General features: G+C 34.4%; 4 protein-coding genes across 12 annotated transcripts; 1 reads left to right on the top strand and 3 right to left on the bottom strand.

Moving 5' to 3' along the window:
- Positions 1-1,336: 1,336 nt before the first annotated feature.
- Positions 1,337-7,196, bottom strand: LOC101212242 (P-loop NTPase domain-containing protein LPA1 homolog 1). Its single transcript, XM_011658715.2, has 8 exons — positions 6,892-7,196; positions 6,581-6,749; positions 5,138-5,442; positions 4,244-4,325; positions 3,690-4,106; positions 2,869-3,606; positions 2,558-2,668; positions 1,337-2,025 (listed from the first exon to the last, which is right to left on the bottom strand). Exons 2-8 carry the CDS (start codon positions 6,725-6,727, stop codon positions 1,654-1,656), a joined length of 2,172 nt encoding a protein of 723 aa, XP_011657017.1. The 5' UTR covers positions 6,728-6,749; positions 6,892-7,196; the 3' UTR covers positions 1,337-1,653.
- A 3,574-nt stretch (positions 7,197-10,770) lies between these two features.
- LOC101218628 (ruBisCO large subunit-binding protein subunit alpha) lies at positions 10,771-14,115 on the bottom strand. The gene is made up of 8 exons (XM_004145706.3): positions 13,901-14,115; positions 13,520-13,697; positions 13,259-13,380; positions 12,945-13,152; positions 12,691-12,836; positions 12,276-12,582; positions 11,590-12,041; positions 10,771-11,309 (listed from the first exon to the last, which is right to left on the bottom strand). Exons 1-8 carry the CDS (start codon positions 13,952-13,954, stop codon positions 11,025-11,027), a joined length of 1,752 nt encoding a protein of 583 aa, XP_004145754.1. The 5' UTR covers positions 13,955-14,115; the 3' UTR covers positions 10,771-11,024.
- A 2,291-nt stretch (positions 14,116-16,406) lies between these two features.
- LOC101212002 (transcription factor TCP7) lies at positions 16,407-17,378 on the top strand. Its single transcript, XM_004145765.3, has one exon. It carries the CDS (start codon positions 16,643-16,645, stop codon positions 17,201-17,203), a length of 561 nt encoding a protein of 186 aa, XP_004145813.1. The 5' UTR covers positions 16,407-16,642; the 3' UTR covers positions 17,204-17,378.
- Positions 17,345-24,319, bottom strand: LOC101218393 (OVARIAN TUMOR DOMAIN-containing deubiquitinating enzyme 12). Of its 9 annotated transcripts, XM_031887724.1 has the most exons (13): positions 24,186-24,319; positions 23,304-23,412; positions 22,840-23,186; positions 22,578-22,738; positions 21,935-22,008; positions 21,705-21,759; positions 21,384-21,458; positions 21,217-21,290; positions 21,066-21,114; positions 20,764-20,848; positions 19,038-19,094; positions 18,828-18,904; positions 17,345-17,942 (listed from the first exon to the last, which is right to left on the bottom strand). In XM_031887724.1, exons 3-12 carry the CDS (start codon positions 23,153-23,155, stop codon positions 18,876-18,878), a joined length of 975 nt encoding a protein of 324 aa, XP_031743584.1. In that variant the 5' UTR covers positions 23,156-23,186; positions 23,304-23,412; positions 24,186-24,319; the 3' UTR covers positions 17,345-17,942; positions 18,828-18,875. The 9 variants fall into 9 exon arrangements, with proteins under 9 accessions (XP_031743584.1, XP_011657016.1, XP_011657011.1 ...); XM_011658714.2 differs by lacking the exon at positions 18,828-18,904; XM_011658709.2 differs by lacking the exon at positions 18,828-18,904 and having other exon boundaries at positions 17,345-17,833.
- Between the last annotated feature and the right edge of the window lie 434 nt (positions 24,320-24,753).

Here is a 24,753-nt window from a genome sequence, read left to right as displayed (position 1 = left end):
GTTCTTGGAAAATCGGTTCCTCGACTCTATTATGAAACTTTTAGCTATATGATGAATGATGAATGAGGCAATGTTGAACACATTGCTTGGTGGATTTTGCAAAACTGGAATGGTTAATGAAGCTATTGGGCTACAAGTAGGAATGAAGAAGAATGGATATGAAGTTAATGTATTGCTTTGTGAAAAGATCGTATTGGAATTATACAAGTTGAACCGGATTGAGGAAGCAAGAATTTTGTTAAACGTCTTGGTTAAACGTGGGGGTGACCGTAGCAGAATTAATTCCAACGAAATTTGTTGATTGTTTAGTACACAATAGAAATAATAATGAAAACATTTGAATTATATCTCTAATTGAGAGTTCAAACAAATTGAAAGATTTGTTTGTAGCCAAGATTTGGATGAAAATAGTGAAGAATGACTATTTATCATTGGTCGAAATATACTATCTCTTGCTCTTCCTCTGTCCCTTGTGTTTCACTCCTCCCTATTTTGCACTCAGCGTTCTAGTAGAATAGTGCTTTTATTCCTTCCTTGCTCTTACTCGTCCTTCACTCACTCACACTCGGAGCTTTAAACTAGGCCGAAGCACATCCTTCGTTATTTTCAAAACCAAAAGCTTGAAAACAACAATAACCATAACACATCCATGCTTTAATGACAATTTATTTTCAGGCCGATGGGTATCTGTTTCTTTTTCTATCCTCTGTTTTGATGGACTGTCTTAAAAGTAAGAATTGTCCATGTATATATTATTATTATTTAAGCAAGAAAAAACTGAATTGGCTATTGAACTAGGCGTCACGAACAAAGCAATAACGACTAAATCTTCCGGAAACAAATTCTCCAAAACTAATAATCCTGTTAGGCTCCACGTAGTAGATAAGATGGGCCACCCCTGGCTGACTGTCTTGTTGTGACGTGCGAGAAAAAAGAAGTGTTGGAACTACAAGACCCGATTACTTTATATTACCAATCGGTAAGAACAAAGAATCATCGTGTAAAGCAACAGATACTCGATATGTGATGTTAATATGAAGGAATCAGAATCAAGAGATGCTGTAGAAACGAACGTAAAAAAAATTCTTGTAATAAAACTGTGGCTGCTCCCAATTCCTCTAACCTCCCAGTCCCAGCCCTTTCGAGCTCATCTGGGTTTCTAACACATCAAAGTCCATTAAGCATTAAGTCCTAGAGTTTGAACATATGGCAATAGAAACAAATTCGGAAGGTTTATTAAGCATCAATTTAGTGGTTATGAGAAGCACTTACCTTCCTGAAGACGACCATAGTCTGTTGAAGCAAAGCGCCAAGCTACAAGTACTGAGAAGGTCGATGGCTGTCCAGGTAACTTCGTTACAAATTATCATTTAAGTTAAGCAGTGTACTGTTTAAAAGACGAGAACAATCATCATTGCTCTCTACATTGATTCGTAATCTACAAATTAGTGGGGTATTTGTATTTATATAATACAGACCGCTGCAAACCCAAGACAATCACACAACCGAACACCACTCTGTACATACAATTTTTTTAACCGGGAGGGGGGAGGGGGGAGGGGGGAGGGGTGTAGTTTGAAGCTAATTCCAGTGAAAGAGACCCATCAAGAGATCAAGAAAGAAATTTTTCTAAAACTAAGCAAAATTCTTGAGCTAACCCTGGGAAGCTCCAGATAGAAGAGGACCGTCAACACCTGAACTATGCTTTCTCATGGCTGGAATACTTAGGGAACGTTTCTTCATTTTCATAGAACCAGAAGTTCGTATATTTCTTTCTTTCTCCTTCAGAAGAGATGTATAAGAGCAGAGAGACTTGGATGACTCACTTTTAGAGCGTAGGAAGAGGTCTACGTTATGGCGATACCTATCGATCGCTCTAGCACTCGTTTGCCCCTTGTAAATTGAACCGGTCTTATACATGTACTCTAGGTCATCTTCAGACCAGTAACCATGATGCACGTCCAGCATTGCTAGATCATCATATTCTTCATCTGATTTTGTCGACTCTTCATCAACTGAGCCTACCTGTTGACCAAAAAAATAAAGCACCATCTTATAAAATTTTCGAATTTAAATTTCATAAGGAAATTCTTCTAAAGCTTCACTACCATATCAATCATGAGGTAGATTTTTTTTTTTACATCCGTGAGTGTTCGAGCCAGCTTACATGCAACTACTCTAACTAATTGCACCTCAACTAATCTCACGGGACAACCCGTCTGACCCTACAACATTTGGGTATCAAGGAAACCCATAGGAAATTAATTCTTAGGTAGGTGGCCACCACGGATTGGACCCACGACCTCTTAGTTAGTTATTGACCTTTTTACCACTAAACCAATCCATGATGGTTCAAGCATGAGGTAGATTACTAAACAACATCAATATGCGTGCATACTTGTGCAAAACAAGGCAAGTGCATGATGTTGTGAATAAGTTATATTGGGTACTCGTATGGCAAGAGTCCATATTTAAGGAACAAATAAATGTGAACACCATGCTTTGAAATATATTTAAGGAACAATTCTTGTACGTAGAAGGTAGAATCACACAATACCTCTTCATGAATCTGTTTGTCACCATCTTCACTAAAGTCTTCGTCGCTTCCAAGCTCTTGAGGATCATCAACCTCTTCATCACTACCATGGACTGAGATATCTTCCTTGAGCTGAAAGGGAATAACAGACCATCAGACTCTAAATATAAATTGTCATCTGAAACCCAAGAGCCATGATAATTTGCAGAAAATATATTTAATGAAATAAACAGATGTACATGCTCTACATATGCACGAATAAGAGACTATACTTCTAACAGAAAAAATGGACAAGATGTTCTTTACAAAATTAAAACTATTCTTCAACCTACCTCCTTGGAAGGTCCATCGGAAAACCTTGGAGAGCTGCAGCAAGAAGAAAGGTATTTGCTAGTATCAGTCCCATCTGCCTTGGATTCATCAACACTCCCTGCACGGCTAGTCCCACCATCAGTAGGCCAAGCACTGATGCCGTAGAATCCAAATTGCAGATTAACAGGTTCAGCTTTATCAATCTGCAATGGCCCATACATTGGGATCCCCAGTCCATTCTCATCCCTCGGGCCTAATAAAGGCCTCCCACTTGCATAATCAATTGGATCGAAAGGCCATGCTTTCGCCACAGATCCATCAGTATTAATCAAAGCCATCAGATTCCTAGAGGAACCTTTCCTCTGGATGAGTTGAAACATGCACTTAGAGCTCAAAGAGTTAGCCGCACACTGATTCCTGTATTCCTCATCAATAACAGGAACAGTATTTCGTACGGGATCATATAGTTGTTCACCTACTTCACGCCTGCGAAGGCAGCTAAATACTGTCGCATGGATGGCAGCTACACTCTTATCAACATTGGTATTGTTAATTTTAGGGATAAGATGCTTATCAGCCCTCTTGCATAAATATTCTTGTATTGTTCTAATATTTCGTATATACTTCACATATTTGTTCTTAGCTGGGTCAAGTGTCATGTATTTTGCTCTCACTGCAAATCTTTCCAAGTGCTTGTCTTCATTGGTGATGTAAATCATGAATGGTACAATTGATGGATGTTTCTTCATAAGCCCCATCTGCAAAAGCAATGTTAGAATAAATGTCAAGAGTATAAAATTTAAATGGATAGGGAAAAAAAAGTGAACTCAGGATTGCACACCACAAAATTGAGACTTAAGTGAACACCCTCAACAACCACTGATTCTTTCCGCTCTTCCCATGCGGTAATCAGCCTATCGAGACTGTCAATCACCATCTCACTCTGCGCCTTGTATCCTTCAACAGCCATCTGCTTTTGACTGAGGAGCTCAGTGGAACGATCTGATGGTTGGCCATCAAATTTTCCTATGGACGAACTCTCCAGTACTTCATCCTTCAGATGTGAATGAGGATTGCCTGCCAACTTTTTTGCTTTTCTTTTCACCTTAGCTTCAGCAACAGCTACTGGATCCAAACACTCCCCAGCATGATATGTTGAAGCCCAGAGCAGAGGATTTTGTTTCTCATCTGCAAAACTCCTCATCATATGCCGAATTGAGTCGGTTGATATTACTGTCGTAATTCCTAACCTGCTACCCTGTCAGAAGAAAAAGGGCAGGTGTGCTTGAGTTAAAACATTCTAAAACAAATTATACTTTCAAGTACATGTCAACTGTAAAAGCATGAATATGCAACAAAAAGTCCCTAAAGATCAAAGTCTCTGCAAGGATATACCAGCAGTGCAGACAAAGTAGATTTGCCACAGCCACTAGTACCACATAATAGTACAGTCACAGATTCCTTCCTTTCTCGGATTCTGAGCAAAGAAAATATCGTTACAAGAAATACAAACCAGCTTGACAAGCATCACAGGAAAAAATATAATAGACCTTATCAAACTTGCAAGCAGCCACAAATCTTCTTAAAATATCCATAGAAAACAGAGTAATAAAATAATAAACCTTAAGAAAACATGATGAATTAGCAGATTACCCACCTCCCAAACAATAAAAAAGACAAGAAATTTAATCCACGAAAGCAAGGAATATTTTGATCCAATTAATAAAAATGCAGGACTTTTTTTAGTAAACCCAAAGAGAGACCGATAAGTTTATGTGATTGCAAACAGCACTAGCATTCTCTCTTTCCAACAGTTGGAAAATTCTCCTTTTCCTCTACCCAAATCTCCCGCTATGACCAGCAGTACTGTTTGGTACTACGGTTTATTTAGAAATAAATGCCAGCCAAGTGGAGAACAAAACATACAGGACAGGATAAGTAACCTTTTGATACAAAAAGGAGATTGCCAACACGATATTCTTAGAAGCACACATTTCTAACAATCATTTGAAGTGTGCATTCTTGATAAAAACTCGGAAAATATCGCCTAAGATAAAATATTTTAAATGTTGAAGTGTCAGAAACACCAACAACGTCTAGATAGACCAGGTGTAAAACTAAAATACCAATATCTACACTTTATGGCATGAATACGATTCATCCCTAAACTACACATGACTAAACCACAGAATTGCCGATCTCTGGAAAATAATAGATTTAATACACGTGCGAAAAACAGATAAACATAATGGGAGCTCTTTTCAAAGGGTCCTATCATTTAAAGATTACCTGCACGCTAAAAGCAAGTCAGCCCTCTGGTTGGGACTCACGTACTTGTACTCTGTCAGGGCTTTGCATACAACATCTAAGAAGGTTTCTCTTTTTACAAAGAGAGTCGTGCGCCTTTTGTAAATTTCAAACGGAATGTTTTTATTATCACCGTCTTTGGAGGAATTTAAATGATTCCAAACCTCCGTTTCAGCAAAGCGTACATCCCAACTCTTGACGCATTCTTTTTCAGATGATCTTGTTCCCAACCCTTCAGGAAGCAAGCCATGACGTTTCCGCAGCAATGCAAAAGCCCTTTGGCTTATCTAATCAAAACAGGAAAAGATTATATCTATCATAAGTTCTCAATGCTTTCAACGTTGCTTGGAAATAAGTTTTAAGTAATAAATCAGCACTACCAAAGAAAATACTCTTAACTTTCAACTATGATTTTTCTCGGGGGAATTTCTTGAAGAAGAAAGTCACAGCCAACTCCCCCATTGTAAAAAAAAAAAAAAACAGATTATGAATGCGTCCTACAAGAGTCCAGCTTGTAAGAAGATCAAAAGCAAAACAAATATAGATAACTTGTGGCTCAGAACTCTTCAGTAGTGAAGGTGCTAAATGTATCCATCACCTCCACCGAGAATAAAATAAAATACAGAAAGCATGAAATAACATGATACGAGAGGATGGATAAGTCTAAAAACAACTTACAGCACCACATAATTACAAAGAGTTAAAAGCATAAACTTGGCATTATTTGTCAATTGTCACTGCCGTTTTAGAATTAACAGAGAATAAAAGTGTACATTTAATTACAGACCGTCCTGCCAATAGAAGACATGACAATGATATGTATTATATACACGCAAAGATTATTAGAAAAGGGGGTGGAAAATCGCCCATTCTTGAAAGCAGCCAAGATATTAAAAGAGTTCAGTACGTGAAATTCACGAAATATAAAAGGACATCCACAAATCAAAGCATACAAAAGTAAGAGTGAAGGAACAATATTTTCACCAAAGACAAATAAATTAGCGGACAAGGGAAAGGCAAGATAAGAAGTTGAAAACCAAAATCATTATGATGACAAGGACAAGGACAACAACAACAGAAAATTAAACACAATGAAGAAGAAGAGAGAGAAAATGTTCAGTTCATAATTACAATTTCACAAATATAACGCAGATTTGTATAATTGAGACAAATAATTGACCAAACAAAATCGAAACAGTTTGCTCCTGCAGACTACGAGAAATAACTATTTATGATCCAATAACAAAAACAAACAAAACTCATAAGCAAGAAACGACAAAGCAGATACAGATCCGAAAAAGAAAAGGAAACACAAGTGAGAATACAAATAAATCAGGCAGCAAAAGAACACAAATAAAAATAAATAAATAAATAAATAAATAAAAGAATTGAGAAGAAAGCATGGAGGATGATGAATGATCTCACCTTGAAAGCGTGTCGTGCCTTACATCCCATAAGCTGGAGAGTGCTTTGCAAAACAGGACGAGTATAGCGAAAAGACTCCTTCTCCTTCTTTAATTGTTCTTCATAATCAAGAATCACAACATACAAGACCTTAGCAACGTCGGCCATGAATAGAAAATGGAAGGAAAACCTGTAGGCATATGAAAAAAGAAGTAAAAATGGAGAAGAGAAAGAGCAACATTGGAGATTGTGAGATAAATAAAGAGGGGAAATAGAGGGGAAGAGGAAAATGTGGGAATGCGGATGGTGTAAGAGAGAGAGAGAGAGGGAACCTGTGAATAGAGGAGGGAAGGAGGGAGGTGATGGAAATGAATCAAGAGGAGGAGGAAGAAGTAAGAAGAAGAGGGGATTGATGAAGATAAAGAAGAAGAAGAAGAAGAAGAAGATCCTCCATGAAAGAGAAGGTGGTATCGTTATTGTTGCGGTGAAAGGCAGTGCATATCGGACATTGGCGTGTCATCTTTGTTCCACGCAGCGTATAGACTCAGCTTCCACGACTCCTTGTTTCGTTTTTCATCTCCCTTCGAGGCTGCCCCCTGATGAATTTGAAAGGAAATTACTCAATTCGCCTTACCTCATATTAATTAATTAATTAATTATTCTTTCTCAGTAAATCCCAGAAGATATTTTAGAAAATTTATGGGACGGAAAATCAGGGGGTCAGGGGTGGGCATAACGCGTTATTTTGACTTACAATTGGGGGTATTATTGGAATGGAGAAAAAACCATGGATCTCGCCCTCTGACTGACTCCTAGTCTCCTATAATTATTTCATAATCTCATACCCATATGCTAATTTGAAGAATATCTTTCTCATTCTCATTTAATTTTGATAATTATATCATCGATTTATTATTTGATTAAATTCATATAGATATATTATTGATATGTTATTTCTGTTGGTTAAGAATAATTTCTACCCTTTCAATCCAAGTTGTAAAACTAGCTTATATGGGTAAAACTTATGCTATTTGATCTTTTCTTCAGCTACTATGCATCCATCGCCTTCAACTATCTCTTCTTTCCTTCAACGTTTTTCACGTTTGCTTTGAGTATTACTTTTTTCTAAAAAATAAATAAATAAATTACTCTTTTATGTATGTTAGGTAATTTCACATTATTTACCTGTTATTTAGGCCACATAAAATTAAATAAATAATAGATTTTGACATATCCAACCAATTTTCTTAATAAATAAATCAAAGATTTCGAATGGAAAAACAAATAATAATATAATCACTTTTGTATTTTACGATCAAATATCTTTCAGCTTTTTAGTTTTCAACTGATTTTAAAATAAATATTACCATTTTTACTCTCTCACATTTTAGCTTTCATTCGATTTGATACATACATTTCAATATTTATATTTTTAACCTCAGTCTTTCATCTTCAATGTTAATGTATGTTAATAATTTAAAATAATTAAGTAAATTATTGTGAATTAAATTTCACTCTTCTTCATCACTTTCAAAATTAAATTTAAAGTTTACTTTACAATTACTTTAAATTAATTTTATAGATTTACACCAATATTTGAAAATTAATATTTAATGAAAATTTGAAATTAATGTGTAAAAATCTTAAAATATATCTATAAACTAAATTCAACTAAAACTCAAATTTTTTAAACTTAAAAACTAAGTTGAAACATCGTTAAAAGATAAATGTATAGCATTTTCAAACTTTCTCCAAAAATATAAAAATTTACTTTCAAAATTTATTAAACAAAAAAGTATTTGTTTTTCCATGCTTTTAACTTTTAAAATTTGTTTCCAACAACATTTTTTTTCTTTTATCTAAAATAGTATATAAACGAAGAGAACTACAAATAAAAAATGATCACTTTGTCAATAAAAACTTAGCTCAATTGATACATATATGTACTAAAAACAATAACTAGACATAAAATAAATAATAATTTTAGAGAGTGTTGAAGGCATTGAGTTAATTATTATAATCTTTAGTTATTATGGTTTGTATATTAGTTTGAGTTATAATAGTTTATGTTTGAGATTGAACTATTTTAGTTATGGTGTAAAATATCAAATAACAAATATCAATTTATACCTTTGAACCTTTTGAATTGTCTCAATTTAAATCCTAAACTTTAAAAAATTAATCAATTATATAAACTTTAAACTAATAGTTAAATATCAACTTAAACCTTAAACTTTCAAGGTTAAAACAATTTAAACCTTAAACTATTAGTAGAATCAATTTAAACCCTAAACTTTAAGGGTTGAATCTTAAACCTTATTAACTTAAACCTTAAACTTTTCATAAATGTATCATTTAAAAACATACATGCATTAATTTAAATCCTAACTTTCATAAACCCTAAATCCTAAATTCTAGTAGTGCAACACTTTCATTAGTACGTTAAAACACGATTAAGAATTTAAATTAAAACACTTACATAAATTTAAGGTCTAAATCGATACACTCGTAGAAGTTTAGATTAAAGTTAAGCTGGAAAAGTTTACATTCTCCAACATTAAATGTTTTAACAAATAGAGAAAATCATAAACAATATAATAAAAAAGGATTTGAAAGAGTAATTATAATTGAAACACAAACCCTCCACCCTCCCCCTCAAAATTGAAATCTATGTTCTAAATACATTTCAAAAAGAGAGGTAATTAATCGAAAAAAACTTCCAAGTTGTTGCTCTAATTTAATTGTTAAATGAAAAATGGTGTTTCTAAAAAATCAATAATCATTGAAAAGTCAACAATTAGTATTTATATAAATGGTTGCTGTATATAATAAGTTAAAATTTAATTGATTATTCTGTGTCTTGGGGAAAGAGGAATAATCTTGACATCTCAATCTTCCACTACTAATACTTTGGCTTTACAGACTATGCCTTCTTTCATCCACAGCCGTTCTCATTGTTTACATTTTAGGTTAATTTTTCGAATAAATTCTACATTTATATTATATTAGATGTGACATTCATATTTTATATTTTACTTTTTAGAAAACTTCAAAGATTTCGGATATTCCACCTACCTATATCTTGGATCGTTGATCAACAATTTTGACGAGCTCAGTCTATAATTTTAATTATGATGTGAACAAACATAGATAGATATTACAAATCTAACCCTTAAAATTTTAACTAAGGACAGAAAATCCAATACTTCATTAAATCTAGAGTCTAATTTAATGAGTAGTAATTTTGAAATGGTTAGGAAAAATTGGTTAGGTTGATAATTATATCTTAAAACTAATTTAATGTATAATAATAATGTTTTAGTTTATAGTATTAGTTTGAATGAAACGTGGGAAAGAAATTAGAATGAGGTGCCTAAAATAAAAAGGTGGTTGTTGTGATTAGCTACCTGCCTTTCACGACTTTTTTTACTTCTATTTCCTCTTTTTTTTTTTTCTATTAAACAAATAATGCCTTTTTATATTCCATAATTTATTTATTGATTATTATTTTAAAATTAATCGTATTTGGAATTTTAAAGTTAATAATTAATAATAATTAAAAAAGGGTTTAGGAACAAATTGGGATTTGAAACTTTCCGCCAAAAGTGGGAGAGAGGGGAAGAGAAACACAGTGAAACGGAAACGCGTATTCTCACGATTCCTTCAATGGAAAATATTTGTTCATTCATCCATAACTCCTCATTAAATATTGTAAGAAATAGTTTTTGCAGTTTTGTAGATATTTTATCATTACTATTAATATTGTGAATATAGTAGAGGGTGCAGAGACATGCAAGATGAAAGAAGGGAGTAAAATAGACCAAAAGTAATTCCTCTCTTTGCGGGAGAATCGGATTTGAGAATACCATGATTGCGGAATTCACCACCGAAAAATTCTAATATTTCTTATAAAGAAAGCTATTTAATGGAACTACACAACGCATTAACTTTTTATTTGAAAACCAACCGTTCAATCTGATGTGATCGCTACCTTACAATGCTCTTCAAAATTAAAAAAAAAAAAAAAAAAGGAACCTAGCCCATTCTATACAAATATACAGCCTTTACCTTTACTTCAAACTTTGTCTATTTTTGACATTCAGCCATCTATTTTAGTCAAACCTTCTCCATAAGGGTAATCAGACCACCCTTGATTGATATCTATTTGTTTATACCAAAAAGCAAAAAAACAAGTAACAACAACCTTGAAGTAGAGGGAAACTCATCAAAATTATTTCTTTTCAATGAAAACTCGTAAAAGTTTAATCCAATTGATTCGGTAATCTTACAATATCTAACGAAAGTTTAGAAAGCCTTACAAAAAAGCACATTCACATAAACAGAGTGATGTCATCATCTTTCTTATTGTCTCGCTGTTTCCGATTGAATGTGCACCTTGCCGCCAAAAGCTAGTGTTGATGATTATCTTACGTCCTACCAAAAGAAAAATGAGAATTCTCAGAAATTAAACGGTAAGGCCTTGTGGAGCAGCGACGGGTGCCTTGGGTTTGGGCTTTTCAACTACAATGGCCTGTGTGGTTAAGACCATTCCAGCAACCGAAGCAGCATTCTGTAAGGCACATCTGGTGACCTTGGCTGGGTCAATAACACCGGCCTCCACTAGATTCTCGTACTTGTCTGTCATTGCATTGTAACCGATTTCCCAGTCACTCGACTTGATCTTCTCCACTACTACTTCCCCTTCAATTCCAGCATTCTGGGCAATTAAGGATGCTGGTGCTACCAATGCCTGCATACAAAAGGATATAACTTAACAATAAACTCTAGTGCCTTCGTTAAATCACAAAAGATGAAGACAACTTTAATATCAGATTCCCCACTTACTGAAATATGTAGAAGAAGACCCCCAACAACAATTGGTAATCAAATCAAATATAAATTGAGCAGAAAATAACATTGCAGAGAATTTGACTATGACTTTGATACCATTTTCCCAAGGACAATGCAACACGACCAGTAATCTCCATTAAGAGACCGAAGAAACAGCTCAATAGGATTGAGTTGGTTACCTTTTGGATAATATCGGCACCTAGCTTCTCTTCTGCATCTTCAAGCTTATCCTTGATTGCAGGAACTAGAGTTGAGAGATGGACCAGAGCAGCACCACCACCAGGGACTATCCCTTCCTCTATGGCAGCGAAAGTTGCATTCTTTGCATCTTCAATACGGAGCTTCCTGTCCTCAAGTTCGGTCTCCGTGGCAGCTCCTACCTTAATGACGGCAACACCACCAGATAATTTGGCAATTCTTTCAGCCAGTTTCTCGGTGTCATAAACAGAATCTGTCTCGGCCAATTCCTTTTTTAGCTGTCCAATCCTTGCTTGTAGCTCGTCTTTTGAAGCAGCATCGGCAATGATGGTGGTAGTGTCCTTGGAGATGGTCACTTTACGGGCCAAACCCAGCTGTTCAATTGTGGTGTTTTCTACAAGCAATCCAAGGTCATTGGCTTGGAACTCAGCACCTAAACAATAGCATAACAAAGCAAATGTTAGCCGTCCTCCTCACATCCACATATAAACAGATAGGATTAATAAAAACGACTGCCCCTCGTGAACCACTCATTAAATAATAGACTAAACATAGTTGGATGAGACAGAGAATCCATGTATACAAAGTCGAATAAAAAGGTCCAATTCTGCACTAAACGAGTATTTAAAAAACCTAAGCATGTAAATACCCAAAATAACTTGAGTACCTGTCAAAATGGCAATGTCTTGTAGCATGGCCTTCCTCCTTTCCCCAAAGCTTGGAGCTTTAATGGCAGCAACATTTAGAATACCCCGCAACTTGTTTACGACAAGAGTAGCCAAAGCCTCACCAGTAACATCCTCTGCAATGATAAGCAAAGGAGCTCTCAATTGTGTGGTTTTTTCCAATATAGGGATTATATCCTTTATAGCTGAAATTTTCTGATCTGTAATCAACACGCGTGCATTCTCCAATTCAGCAATTAACTTTTCAGGGTTTGTGACAAACTGAGGAGAAATATAGCCTCTGTCAATCTGCAATATAGAAAAAAATTGAAGATAATAATGTCTAGTCAAAGCACGTTGAAATGACTTGGATTTAGACTAAGAAAGATATTATAGTAAAGAGACAACAGTACACACCGCCATCCCTTCTTCAACGTCGACAGTGGTCTCAAAGGAAGAGGATGACTCAATGGATAAGACACCATCAGGTCCCACTTTCCCAATGGCATCGGCAATCATCAACCCTATAAGCTCGTCATTTCCAGCTGAAATAGAAGCAACAGCTGCACAAAATAAAAACAAAACATGAATCAACAATGGTCGAAAAAACATATCGGTGAGCAAAAATGTTCCAAATTAAAGCAACTCGGGATATGGAAAGCAATCAGTACCTTTGATATCATCCTCTCCTTCTATAGCCCTGGCCTTCTTCTCAAGCTCTTCAATCAATCCTTGAACGGTCTTGTCAATTCCTCTCTTCAATGATACTGGATTTGCTCCAGATGTAACATTGAGAAGGCCTAGTTTGATAATTTCCCTAGCGAGGACCGAGGCAGTTGTCGTCCCATCACCAGCAGAATCATTAGTTTTACTTGCGACCTTCATGACATATAGAATACTTGTCAACGCAATGTCAGAGCTAATAAGACTTCAATAACCGATAGATGCAAAAGTTATGTTTCATATCAAAGTATAAAAAACCAACCTCTCTAATTAGAGCTGCACCAGCATTTTCCATGGGATCAGGTAACTCAATTGCCCGAGCAATTGTCACACCATCGTTAACCACTTTGGGACTACCAAACTCATCCAACACCACATTCCTCCCTTCAAATACAAATATCACAACAAGGTTGAGAATTATGTGAAGAACCCAAATTTCTCAACATAACCCATAACATGAGTCTATAAAACAACATCCAATACTAACCAATTCATCAATAAATAAATATGAACAGAAAGTTACCCCTAGGTCCAAGAGTCAAACCAACTGCATTAGCAAGCTTATCAATCCCAGACTGAAGCGCAGTTCTAGAACTCTGGTCGAATGCTATCTCCTTTGCAGAGGCTCTCACAACAAATCTACTACCAGCCTGTCTGTAATTTACTCTATTGTTCTGCGTTTGATTTACCTTTCTCAAGCTCTGCAACGTTAGAAAAACGCAACGTAAACTACTGGAAATGATACATTGGTATTCTCAGCCGCTCTCAGCGCAACTATGATAAGAAACTCGAGAAAACCTCTACCTAATATACAGTCCCACCTACTAGAATCTAGAAGTCATCATTTCGAAAGATGAATTAGGAAAAATACAAGGAAGAAATGAAGGGGTTATGAGCGAAGTACCTTGTGAGAAGAACATAGAATAGAAGCGGAAGAAAGAGCATTAGCAGAAGCCATGTTGAGGCAAGAGAGGTCGGAAGTGGGAGGTCAGAGGGGTTTAAGCTCCGGTAGAGCGTTGGTGGGTTTGTTGGGATAAGGTAAGCAAAGAGCTGAATGTAAGAGTTTAGGGTTTGATTTTTATTGTGGGATTGGAGGTTCCAGAAGATTCTTCTTCTTCCAGAACCGTTGAGGCTATTCCAGGGATTTGTTTGTTTTGTGTTTTATTGGTTCATCATTCTTACGGCCCAAATGCCGATTTCAACAAAACTAAATGTTTCGCGATGGCGCTCTTTAACCTTTCAGTTCTTTCTTCATGCTAACGTGCGCTTTCTAGTCCCATTTTGGCCCTAATGGGCTTTCGATTTCTTTCCTTCAAATTCATTTCGGCTCAACATAATATAGGCCCTATTGGGCTTTCGGTTCGATTTCCCAAAAATTCTATTTCAGCCCAATATATTTGCCTGACCCATTAGGTCTTTCAATTTTATTTGTCTGTAACTACACTATTCAACTTCTCGATTGAAGTGAATAGTGTTTTGGAAGTATATCGGTTATAAATTTTACTATATTTACAATTTTTAAAAAATGTTGTTATATATTTAACTTTAATTTCTAAAATTTCTATCAACTTAATTATTTTTATTTTATTTAAAGAGAATTTTAAAAATGGTAGATTTTACAAAATATTTATAACTCATTCATATGCCGTGATAGAATTCAAAAATTTGCTATAACTTGTAAATATTTTAATTTATTTTATTTTTAAAAATGTCTCTTAATTTAAAGCCTCCATTTATTACTATGTTTTTTTATCTACTACCGTTTTTATTGTTTTACATTTATTATTTCTTATTATTAGTTATGATGTTTACTATTTTTTTTCAATTAACACAAACAAAAATTATTATAATCCAAAGACTAAAATAATCAACTCAGTGTTCCAAACGTTCATTTACAATTTGTTAAATGTTATCAACGTTTAAAATAATAAATAATAAATTACTCAACAATCTTGTAAATTTGTTTTCAAAATTTGAAGATTAGAATGGTAGATTTTAAAACTTAAAAATAATTAAATTAAAAACTGAAAAGTAATTTTCTCATTATTTGTTTTTAATCAAATAAATGAATGGAAGATGATGGAATGAAATAAATAAATAAAAAAAAATTAAGTTTGAACAGTGATATCTTATCATTTCAACCAGTGGATTGACTAACAAACAGGATCACACCAGTGCTTGCAATATTGATGTTTCATGAAAGGAGCTAAGCATAATTTTTTCAAATTCAAATATGGAATGAAATCAATTCCTTTTTAGGTCTCAAGATTGAAATAGTTTTTTGACAAATTCATTCATCTTTTTGTTCATATATCTTACTAGAAATATGAATTTCTTGAGCCACCTCGACCATCAAATTCTCGTTTTTGGAACTTATCACACTTTTGGTTTTATTTCTTTTCTTTTTGCTTATTTTTATGTTAGCTCTAATTTAAAAGAAATGCATGAATGGACCGATATCGTATTTACCTTAAAGAGATCTAAAAAATATGAAAACATGCTTAAATGAACATTAAAATTGTTATCGAACAAGTTGCACATTCTTTTTTGATAGCTTAATAATAGCAATTGTAAAGTTAAACATATTTGTGCTAAAGGAACTAATTTTATATTAGATGCAACCTTCTAAAATTCTTTTGGAAGCATGTGCTTGAGGACAAAATATGTTTAAAGATCGAAGAATATCGAAGTTATCCGCGTTGATTCCATATTTTGAATTATGAGCTGATGTTACATTTAGTCTTTGTTTACCAAATGAGATTTGTAAGGTTTTTTAATAACCATTTTGTATAAAATTTAAACTTACTTTTTGAACTTTTTTTTTTTATTGTTTATCCTTTTTTCTTTAAAAAATATTTGAAAATTAGTATCCAAAATTAAACGATGTCTTTACTATAACAAATATGAGGCGGTGAAGATTTGAATTTTGAAACATAAATGAATAGCAATCTTAAACGTTACCTTCTATTAAGTTAGTATTATGAGTTTGTAACTTGGCGCTCAAAATATTTTAAACCAATTAGAAAAATCCAAACTAATGTTGCCATATAAAGAAACAAATACCAAATTAAAATAGTTTGTTTTGAAGTGGAAGCAACCCTAATTGACACTTCATGTAAGTGATTTCATATTTGGAGAGTAAATTGCAGCCAAGTAAGATCCTTCAAAGAACAACTCATACATTCCATTTCTTCCACTCCCTTTTTTGGTAACAAAATTACTATCACCAACCTGCCTAACAAAGGACTCTCAACCAAATCAATTCCCTTAATTCCATTTTCTATCGTTTCAATTTGTATTATCATCAATTACACTTTCAATCCATCACTATATATCCTAGGAAAAAAATTGTGCTTTATTATACATATATGAATTGCATTAACATTAGCTTTACCCAAACCAAGAAGCATTTAAGTTTTTCATACTACATTACTCCAAAATCAAAATTCTAGAAAATGTATGGCCAAGAATTTGTACAAAAAAACTCGGATTTTTTAAGAAATGCATTAACATAAAACAATTATAAATCTTTTGATTATCGCTAGCACGTGCGCTCACACACACGCATATGCCGATTTATATATAAACCCTAAAAGGACAGTTGATTTGATCATAATGTATTTGGAATACTTCTCTAAAAGGAATCATGGGTTCAAAACACATGAGAGTAAAAAGGCCTACATCTAACTCTCCAAGGAATGCACCAAAACCCAATTCACCAATTGCCTCAGAGTCTAAGCTCATCCCTTCCAAAGCTCCAAAAGATCGCCATGCCAAGGTTCATGGGCGGGATCGACGTATCCGCCTTCCACCATTGTGTGCTGCTCGTGTGTTTCAGCTAACTCGTGAGCTCGGAAACAAAACAGATGGTCAGACGGTAGAGTGGCTGTTGAAGAAGGCTGAACCATCCATTATTGCCTTAACTGGTAAAAATATTGCTTCTGCTACTCTAGATTTGCCTGGCTGCAGCAAGCCTTGTGATCCATCTTCATCAAACACTAATTCTACTACTACAAGTTATTTTGAAGAAGAAACCCTTGGTGGAAACAACTATGCATTCCCAATGGTTAATGAATGCATACCTTTGCCAAACTATGAATTCGATTTGGTCTCGGATTTTGATATGGAACTTTTTGCTCATCACATTGCTACACTTCAAGAAGTGGCAGAAAACTCTGAGCAAGAAACCGAGGATGACGATGACTGAAGATTTAGATTAATGGCAGTTTATGACATGTAATCGAAATAAATAATGGTATCTCTCTCTATATGGCCAAGATGATAGATATGGAGAAGTATGAACGTTATATTTGCAAGTGAAAAAGGAAAGTAACTAATAATCAAAGAATGAAAGAAAACTTGTTATGTTCTTTGTTAAAAAAGGAAGAGAATTCAATTTATAGGCAGCGGAGCCATTTTGGTCGATGCCTAACCGTCCAAAATCATATAATTGCTTGCCTGTCCTTATATGGCCTTACAACACTTGCAAATTTACCAAGAACTTGTTCCATAACTTCTTCCATCTTCGTCTACGACTGTATGTTGAAGCCACATTCGTCTTGAATGCTAACTAGTACATTAGAGTCTCAAGGTGCAAGCAAAAACTGCTAGTTATGGTATTATCCTTATTCTTTTCGATATACCATGTTCTTTATGATTTTTTTCAATGATATCATCCTTATAACACTCTTATGGATCCAATTAGGAGAGAAATGTCCATACAACTTAGTGAAGACTGTTATTAGTAATATCTGAAAAATTGCTGTGTGCCGTCATTCCAGATGCTCGTTTTGAAGCATCCACCATCTATTGTTCCTCGTCTCAAACATGGGTACATCTGGAGAAAACCACATAATGCACAAAGTTCTATTGGCTTTACAAACAGTGTCGTACACGAGAAAGAGTCAAATTTCCATACAGATATAATCTTAAGAGTTAACAAATACCTGCAAGAATTACAAAACTTGTAAGATTGGCCTTATCCGAATACTAGGGAGAGAAAAAAGAAGAGAAGAGGAGAAAGCTAACAATTAATGAAGACTATTTTTCATGCTAAATTAATTCATTTAGTTTCCGATAAAAGTTTGTCAACCACCATTAGTCATAAGAACAACATTTTAATTATTGGGAAAATTTTATTGGATAAATATGTAAGATGTGATGGAAAAGGTTAAGCACTACATCATGCCGGCTACATCACAAGCCGACGGATTCCTTGTTGAATTGGGATAAGTGTTTGTTTATTAACACAAGAAAGCTTTCCAAAATATTGGTTTAACTATATTTTTGCCCTTGTACTTTGGGCTAAATAGCCCAATAACTTCAGGAGAAGAAGGGCTGCCTCCTCATAAATAGGGGTATTGAACATCGTTCATTTTGGTTCATGTAGTTTCAACTATTGTTCATTGTGGTCATGTACTTTTAATAAGTGGCCATTTTGGTTCTTCGTTTTTCATTTTTACTTCTTTTTTTTATTGAAATTTTAGCTGACACTCAATTTACAAAATTATGTAAAACATAGCTAGGCTTCTATCGTGTATAAAATAAAAGGTTAAAATATTGCAAATAGAGATTAAAATGACCATTTTTAAAAGTACGTACAATACCAAAACGGACATGTTGAAATTACGAGGACTAAGATGAATAAATGTGGAGTCTAATTACGAGGACTAAGATGAATAAAATGTGGAATCATGATAGACTAAAATGAACCGAAGTGGCCAAAGTAATATTGAAACCTACTTTAAAATGTAATTGGCAAAATAGTACTGAAACCTATTTTAAGATGCTATCAGAGCAAAAAACAAAATCTAGCTGAACAAATAACATACAATTAGGGAAGACAAATTCGTTGGGATAGAAACGGCATTAAGACCTCATCAAGCCCACCAGTTTTGATGAAGACCATCTAATATTTGAAAGATTAATTATCATATGCTTAAGAAGAGGTGACGGATCCGATAATTTAAGCATTCCATTGCTATTGACAAAGAAGTAAATGAAACAGTCAATTATTAAACTAATGAATAATGGGAACTCACCTCCTTCGGGATATATTGAGTTATAGTGCACTTCAGCCCAAAAGCTCAAGCAAATAACTGCAAGTTATATCTCTAATTAGAAAATACTTTCAGTAATACTATCAAAACCTTAAGTATCAACAATATAAGCCTTACTGCTGGCATCTACAAAATCCTTGCTAAAATTTTGTCTAACATATTGAAGATTTACTTCCCAAAATCGTTTTGGTGTGCTTATACTTTATAGAAACTGACAGATTATTGATCTTATCAGGAAGCACATGAATCTCTTATTACGTCAACATACATGAGAAAGACATTATCTGGACTGGGAAATACCCTATTCATATTAGGAATCATGGCTCATAATAATTGGAAGAGAAAATTGACATCTGAGAAAGAAGTTGACGAAAAATGCAAATTGAGTTGGATTATGGAATTTGGAGAAAACTTTGCAGCATAGTGCTCCAAAATGCTGCAAGGATGTAGGTTGTCGGAAGATACACAAAAGGCTATCTTTGTTGGTCAATCAATCTACGGGAAACAGCCATATTACATAGGAGAGGACCCAAATTTGTGGTTGTTTTAAGCAAAGAGGTGTTTTAAGGTTCACGGATTATTGGAGGCTGAAAAATCTATTGGAGGCAGAGCAGTGGTTAGCTTCACTGCCACTAGGAAAGGCCATGTTAGCCAGCTGAAACCTCGCAAAACATTTCATTTAAGACCATTAAGGATGGGGTGTACGTGAGAATATTTTAGACAATTACATAAGGAATGTGATCATCACAAACTATTTGAGGTATCACTGTGTCAGTAGCATCAGTGTCGGGATTACCAAAGGAGGTATAAAAGAGAACCTTCTAAATAGGTTAAAACTCACCATTTAAGTCAAGGTCCACATGATCCCCCATCCCAACTTGCAGTCTTGAGTCTTTTGACAATTATTACGCATGTTGGGAGAATTTAAAGATGACTAATCCTAAATTTCCTTTGGATGCAATGCCCATCCACCCGTTCAAGATTCTTTTGTTGGGTTTCAACCAAAATTCAAACAGGCTTTTGGACTGTGTTCCTATTTGATTATTAGATGTGATAATCTTCTAAAATCAGATGACCAAGTGAATAATAAACCTCAGCAAAAATCAAGGTGGACTTGGTAACTAATCTTGAATAAGATGGCAGAATATTGTAATGTTGAAAATTTTGAAGAACTACAAGATATTCATTCGAGCTATCTGCCTAGGTGGAATCCATTCTACTGGTACGTTTCTGTTGAGAAAGCAATTGAGAGTAATTTCTCCAATTGGCACCTTTTTTCGAAAAAGTGGGATTGATGAGGACCGTATTCTTCCTTTGAGGCCCTTTCACTAGCTATTTTTTTTCAATATAAGAATCTCACAATTTCATTTTTTCAGATTGTTATCCTAAATTTCCACTATAAAATCTTGAACACAAGATTCCCCACTCTCATACTATTAAATCACCATTGAATCCAAAAATTTAAACTAAAGAGTTAGAGTAAGTTTACTCTTACATCAAATCAAGACTTCAACATTATATATTCTCACTACAAAAGACGCAAGGTCAACTAGCAATTTTGTATTTCATATAATTCACAATTGTACCGGTTGAGACTTGAGAGTTCAATAGACGATGGAAAATCTTGCTTGGAAAATCTCATTTATTAAATATTCAATGATATATTATTAAATATCAGAAAAACAAAACAATGTAAAGTAGAATGTACCTCTTTTGGACCTTTCAATATTAGGAAGGATCTCAATGTAGCAGGTATCTTTGAATGATGTAATCATGAAAATTTTAACACCATACTGCACCAGCGTAAAACCATATGTTAGAACATGACGAACTAATTATTTACTTTGCTCTCTTGCCAGAAATGGTTGCAAGTACAAGGAATAGAAGCTAAAGCAGTTCTTAGTTATACGTTTGATTAGTTGCAGCGTTGTTTGTATACAACATAGGCTGAATAATGCTTTATAAAGTAGCCAAGTAGCATTAACACAATAGCTTGTCGACCATACATACCGTATCGGCGGCAGCCTGCAATGTGACATGATCACCCCATTCCCCACTCCTGTGATCAACCAAAAGAAATTCCACGACCAAAGAGTACAGTTAGATGTCTTACCAATCAAACAATCAAGGGAAACAAATCGTGAAATATTCATATAAGTACTTGGATATTTTCTCCAGATAGTCAGTATAGGCCATGGGAACATATCCTTCATATATCTCTGGATATGACTTTAGCTGAGAGTTACAAAAGAAAAGGCCATAAAAGTATAGCACAAAAAAAAAAAAATGAAGGGTCAAAAGCAACATTTAGATTCAAATATGTCAAACCTGATTAACAACTTGCTCCCTCACAAATTTATGGTGCTCAGATGTTCGATAAATTTGATCCGACAGAGCACGAAACTGGAACCAAAATGAAAGTAAGAATGCATGTCTAAGAAAGCTCCCTTAGAGCCTTCAAATGTAATAAAACAGGTATTAAAGTAACCGAAGGTAATTCAAATAGCGAAGGTAACAGCTTGAGCTGAAATTAAAGATATCTAAAATATTGACATAGCTACAATCCTTAATACTATAAATAAAACAAACACTTCCACTTGTGACATCATAGCAGATAGAGCTTAAGATGATAAAGTAGAACAAGCTAACCTGGCAGTTACCATCTCCTTGCACTTTTAACTCGATCAAATAATATAGCTGCAGTCTAAGGAGGGAAAGGAGCAGATTAGCTCCGCACAATAGCACCAAATTGTAGCATGATATATTCTTGCTAAGCTACGACAAATAACTCTAGCTATCCAAAACTATAGGTGAGTGTGTGTGAGAGTGAGCCGGGGACAGGCAAGAAAAGGGGTGTCAGACAAACAGAGAAACACCACCTGTCCAATAGCCTTTGATGATCTAAAGCTTCTTCATCAACAGAAGGAATTTCTCCATTAATTCTTGGAATGTGCTACAAAAACTCAAAATAAGTGCTAAAAATATTGATTATATTCATTGGACAATTTTAAGTAGTCTGAAAAGCAGAAGTCATAGTATGCACCATCCCGATCACCATATAAATACATGCATCATCTTAAATTTCCCCTTTCAATTTATCAATCACAGTATGACCATAGTTTAAGAGCCTCGGCCAAAGAGCTATTGACAAGAATATAACCCCTAAAAGAAAAAAATCGAAAAGAAAGAGAGAAGGAAGTGCAAACTTCAACTTGCAGCATCAGTCATTTAAACCACTAACTGCAGTCTAGCCTTAACAATGAAAAGAAGAATGCTAAACAGAGGTAAAAATATTTGAACACATGCAAATAACTTGAGAAAAGAAATCAGATTTTAACAGAAGGGCTCAAGTTCGACAGATAAACATGAGAAACAGAAGAGATTTCCAGTAATTGATCAACAAAAGGAAGGATCCTACCAGAAATACAAATAACGGGAAAGTTACGACCCTCGGCAGAAGACACAAGCACAGTTTATATAGCACTCACGTAAATACGAGCTTTTATTCAACGCATAACTTACAGGAATTGAGATCATCTGATTCAATCTTTTTCCCATTTCTCCATCAAGGGTATACTCATCAGTCAGCTCTAAAGAGTATGACCAGTCATCCCCACTGTAGGATGTCCCGTCAGGCATAGTACATGAACTATAATCTTCCTCTTCCAGATCATTATTGTGCTCTGATAAAAAAACACAACTAATTTTAAACATAGAAAACAGAAGCTAAGCGTTGAACCTTGAATGTGTTCTACATTAAAATCATAAATATTGTGTCACATACCGGAACCACAGGCATTAATGGACAGACTAAACCACTCTTGTGGATAGGTGGAAAGTTGTAAGTTTTCTGTTCCTTGATCAAAAGATACTGGCTCCGCGACTGCAAGCTGTGAGAGTTCTTGGAGAGTTTGAGCAATAAGCTCATTATTTTCTATGGTGCATGCCTTGTCATAATTATCTACATCAAGGCATTGTCCTTGATAGTATTGTATCTCATCATGAATGTTCCCACAATACCCGTAATCAGAAAATGGATTTCCGTCAAAGAGTTCAAGGCCCCATCGAACAACATCGGGATCTTGCTCGTGCGTAATCATCTCCAAATAAAAATTCCTATTTCAGGATATACTAGTCGAATTACACAATCAAAACAAAATCAAATGAGAAATGCTTCCCTCACACTAATTCCCTCCATCCAATAAATCAATGAACGAAATTTTGCAGCATCCAACACTTAGGATATACCTATAATGAGCACTCGAAAGTGCATAAGGAGATTTCCCTACTGGAAGGCAGAGAAATACAAAGCCATCCTTCGGTTTGTTGTAGCAGAAATTTTAAGGTAGCCTTTAACCTGCAGGAAGTCATCGTTAATATTCCATGCCAAAAGCAAATGAAATAACTCAAAATTCAATCTACTAACATAGATGAAACCCGTTTATCCAACTCCAACTAACAGGCAATTCGATTAATGATTTGAAGATGGCAAATAATGCGTAAGTGAACAGTAACATTATCTCCATCAATCTTAACAATCTATACGCTTCGAATATTCATTGAAAAAATAAATTAAATAAAGAACCATTATAGGATTACGTCTATAACAGCTAGAAATAAACAAATACCCCAACACCTTCATACATTTTGAAATGACAAACAGAATCGAAATAGTAAGCCAAAGCTCACAGAAATTCATCAGTAAGAATTAGAAGAGTATAAATTAACCAAATAACGATAAATAAACTGAATTAAACTAATCAACAACCGATAAGAACAACGAAAACGAATGCAAAATTTTAAGAAGAAGAAAAAAAGCGATAAAAGATAATAGAAGTAACACACAGTCAGTGTATCGTGTTCCGAACCAAATTATGGCATGAATGGCCTTCAGTTGCTTTGATTTGAAGGTCAGAGTGAGTTGTAGTGGATTGCAGAAGGAAAGGCATTAGTGATAGCTCCACATTTTGTTAGGAAGCAAAGATTGTTGTATATGCATTCGATGGAAACCGCAAAAAAAAAAAAAAAAGAGAGAGAGAAGCTTACAGGTGGGAGGACTGGGGTATTGGAATAAAGAGTATGAGATAGAGAGATGGAAGTAGAGAGAAATGGAGAGCATAGCACATTCACCTTCGATTGGATCGAGATACAACAAAGATGCTCCAAGTTCCATCGCTGCACGGAGAGTATGCTTCGCGGAGTGGAATCCAAAAAAATAAAATATACTATATAATATTTACAAATACATATACACACACAACGTTGAACGCGGGTTCGAAATGCCACGTAGATAAGACCAGCGGTCAAAAGAAAAAAAATATGTAGTTTAGTATATGCTTCAATTTTTTCCCCTTTTAGTCTTTATTCTAAAGGTTTCCCTTCATAATTATTTATCAAGCTTTTCTTCCTTTGCAAATAAATTCATAATTAGTAATTAAAATTTGAATTCTATCCACCATACATTTTTATTATTATCTATTAATCTCATTAATAAGTGTCTAACAATATCTATTATTAATATAGTTTAAAATTTATAATGTATGTTATAAATATTTTATAAAATTTATTATTTTGAATAATTTTCCTACTTAAAACTATTTTTATAAAAATAACATTTTCTTTCTATGCATTGAATTCAAGGAATTTATTTGTAGTCAACGTACTCGAGTGGTTTATGGTATGTACCAACTTTGTGATT

The sequence above is a fragment of the Cucumis sativus genome, chromosome 6, assembly GCF_000004075.3.
Source record: "Cucumis sativus cultivar 9930 chromosome 6, Cucumber_9930_V3, whole genome shotgun sequence".
Classification (NCBI taxonomy): domain Eukaryota; kingdom Viridiplantae; phylum Streptophyta; class Magnoliopsida; order Cucurbitales; family Cucurbitaceae; genus Cucumis; species Cucumis sativus.
Note: the sequence above shows the minus strand (reverse complement) of the source record. Positions and strands in the feature narration are given on the sequence as shown.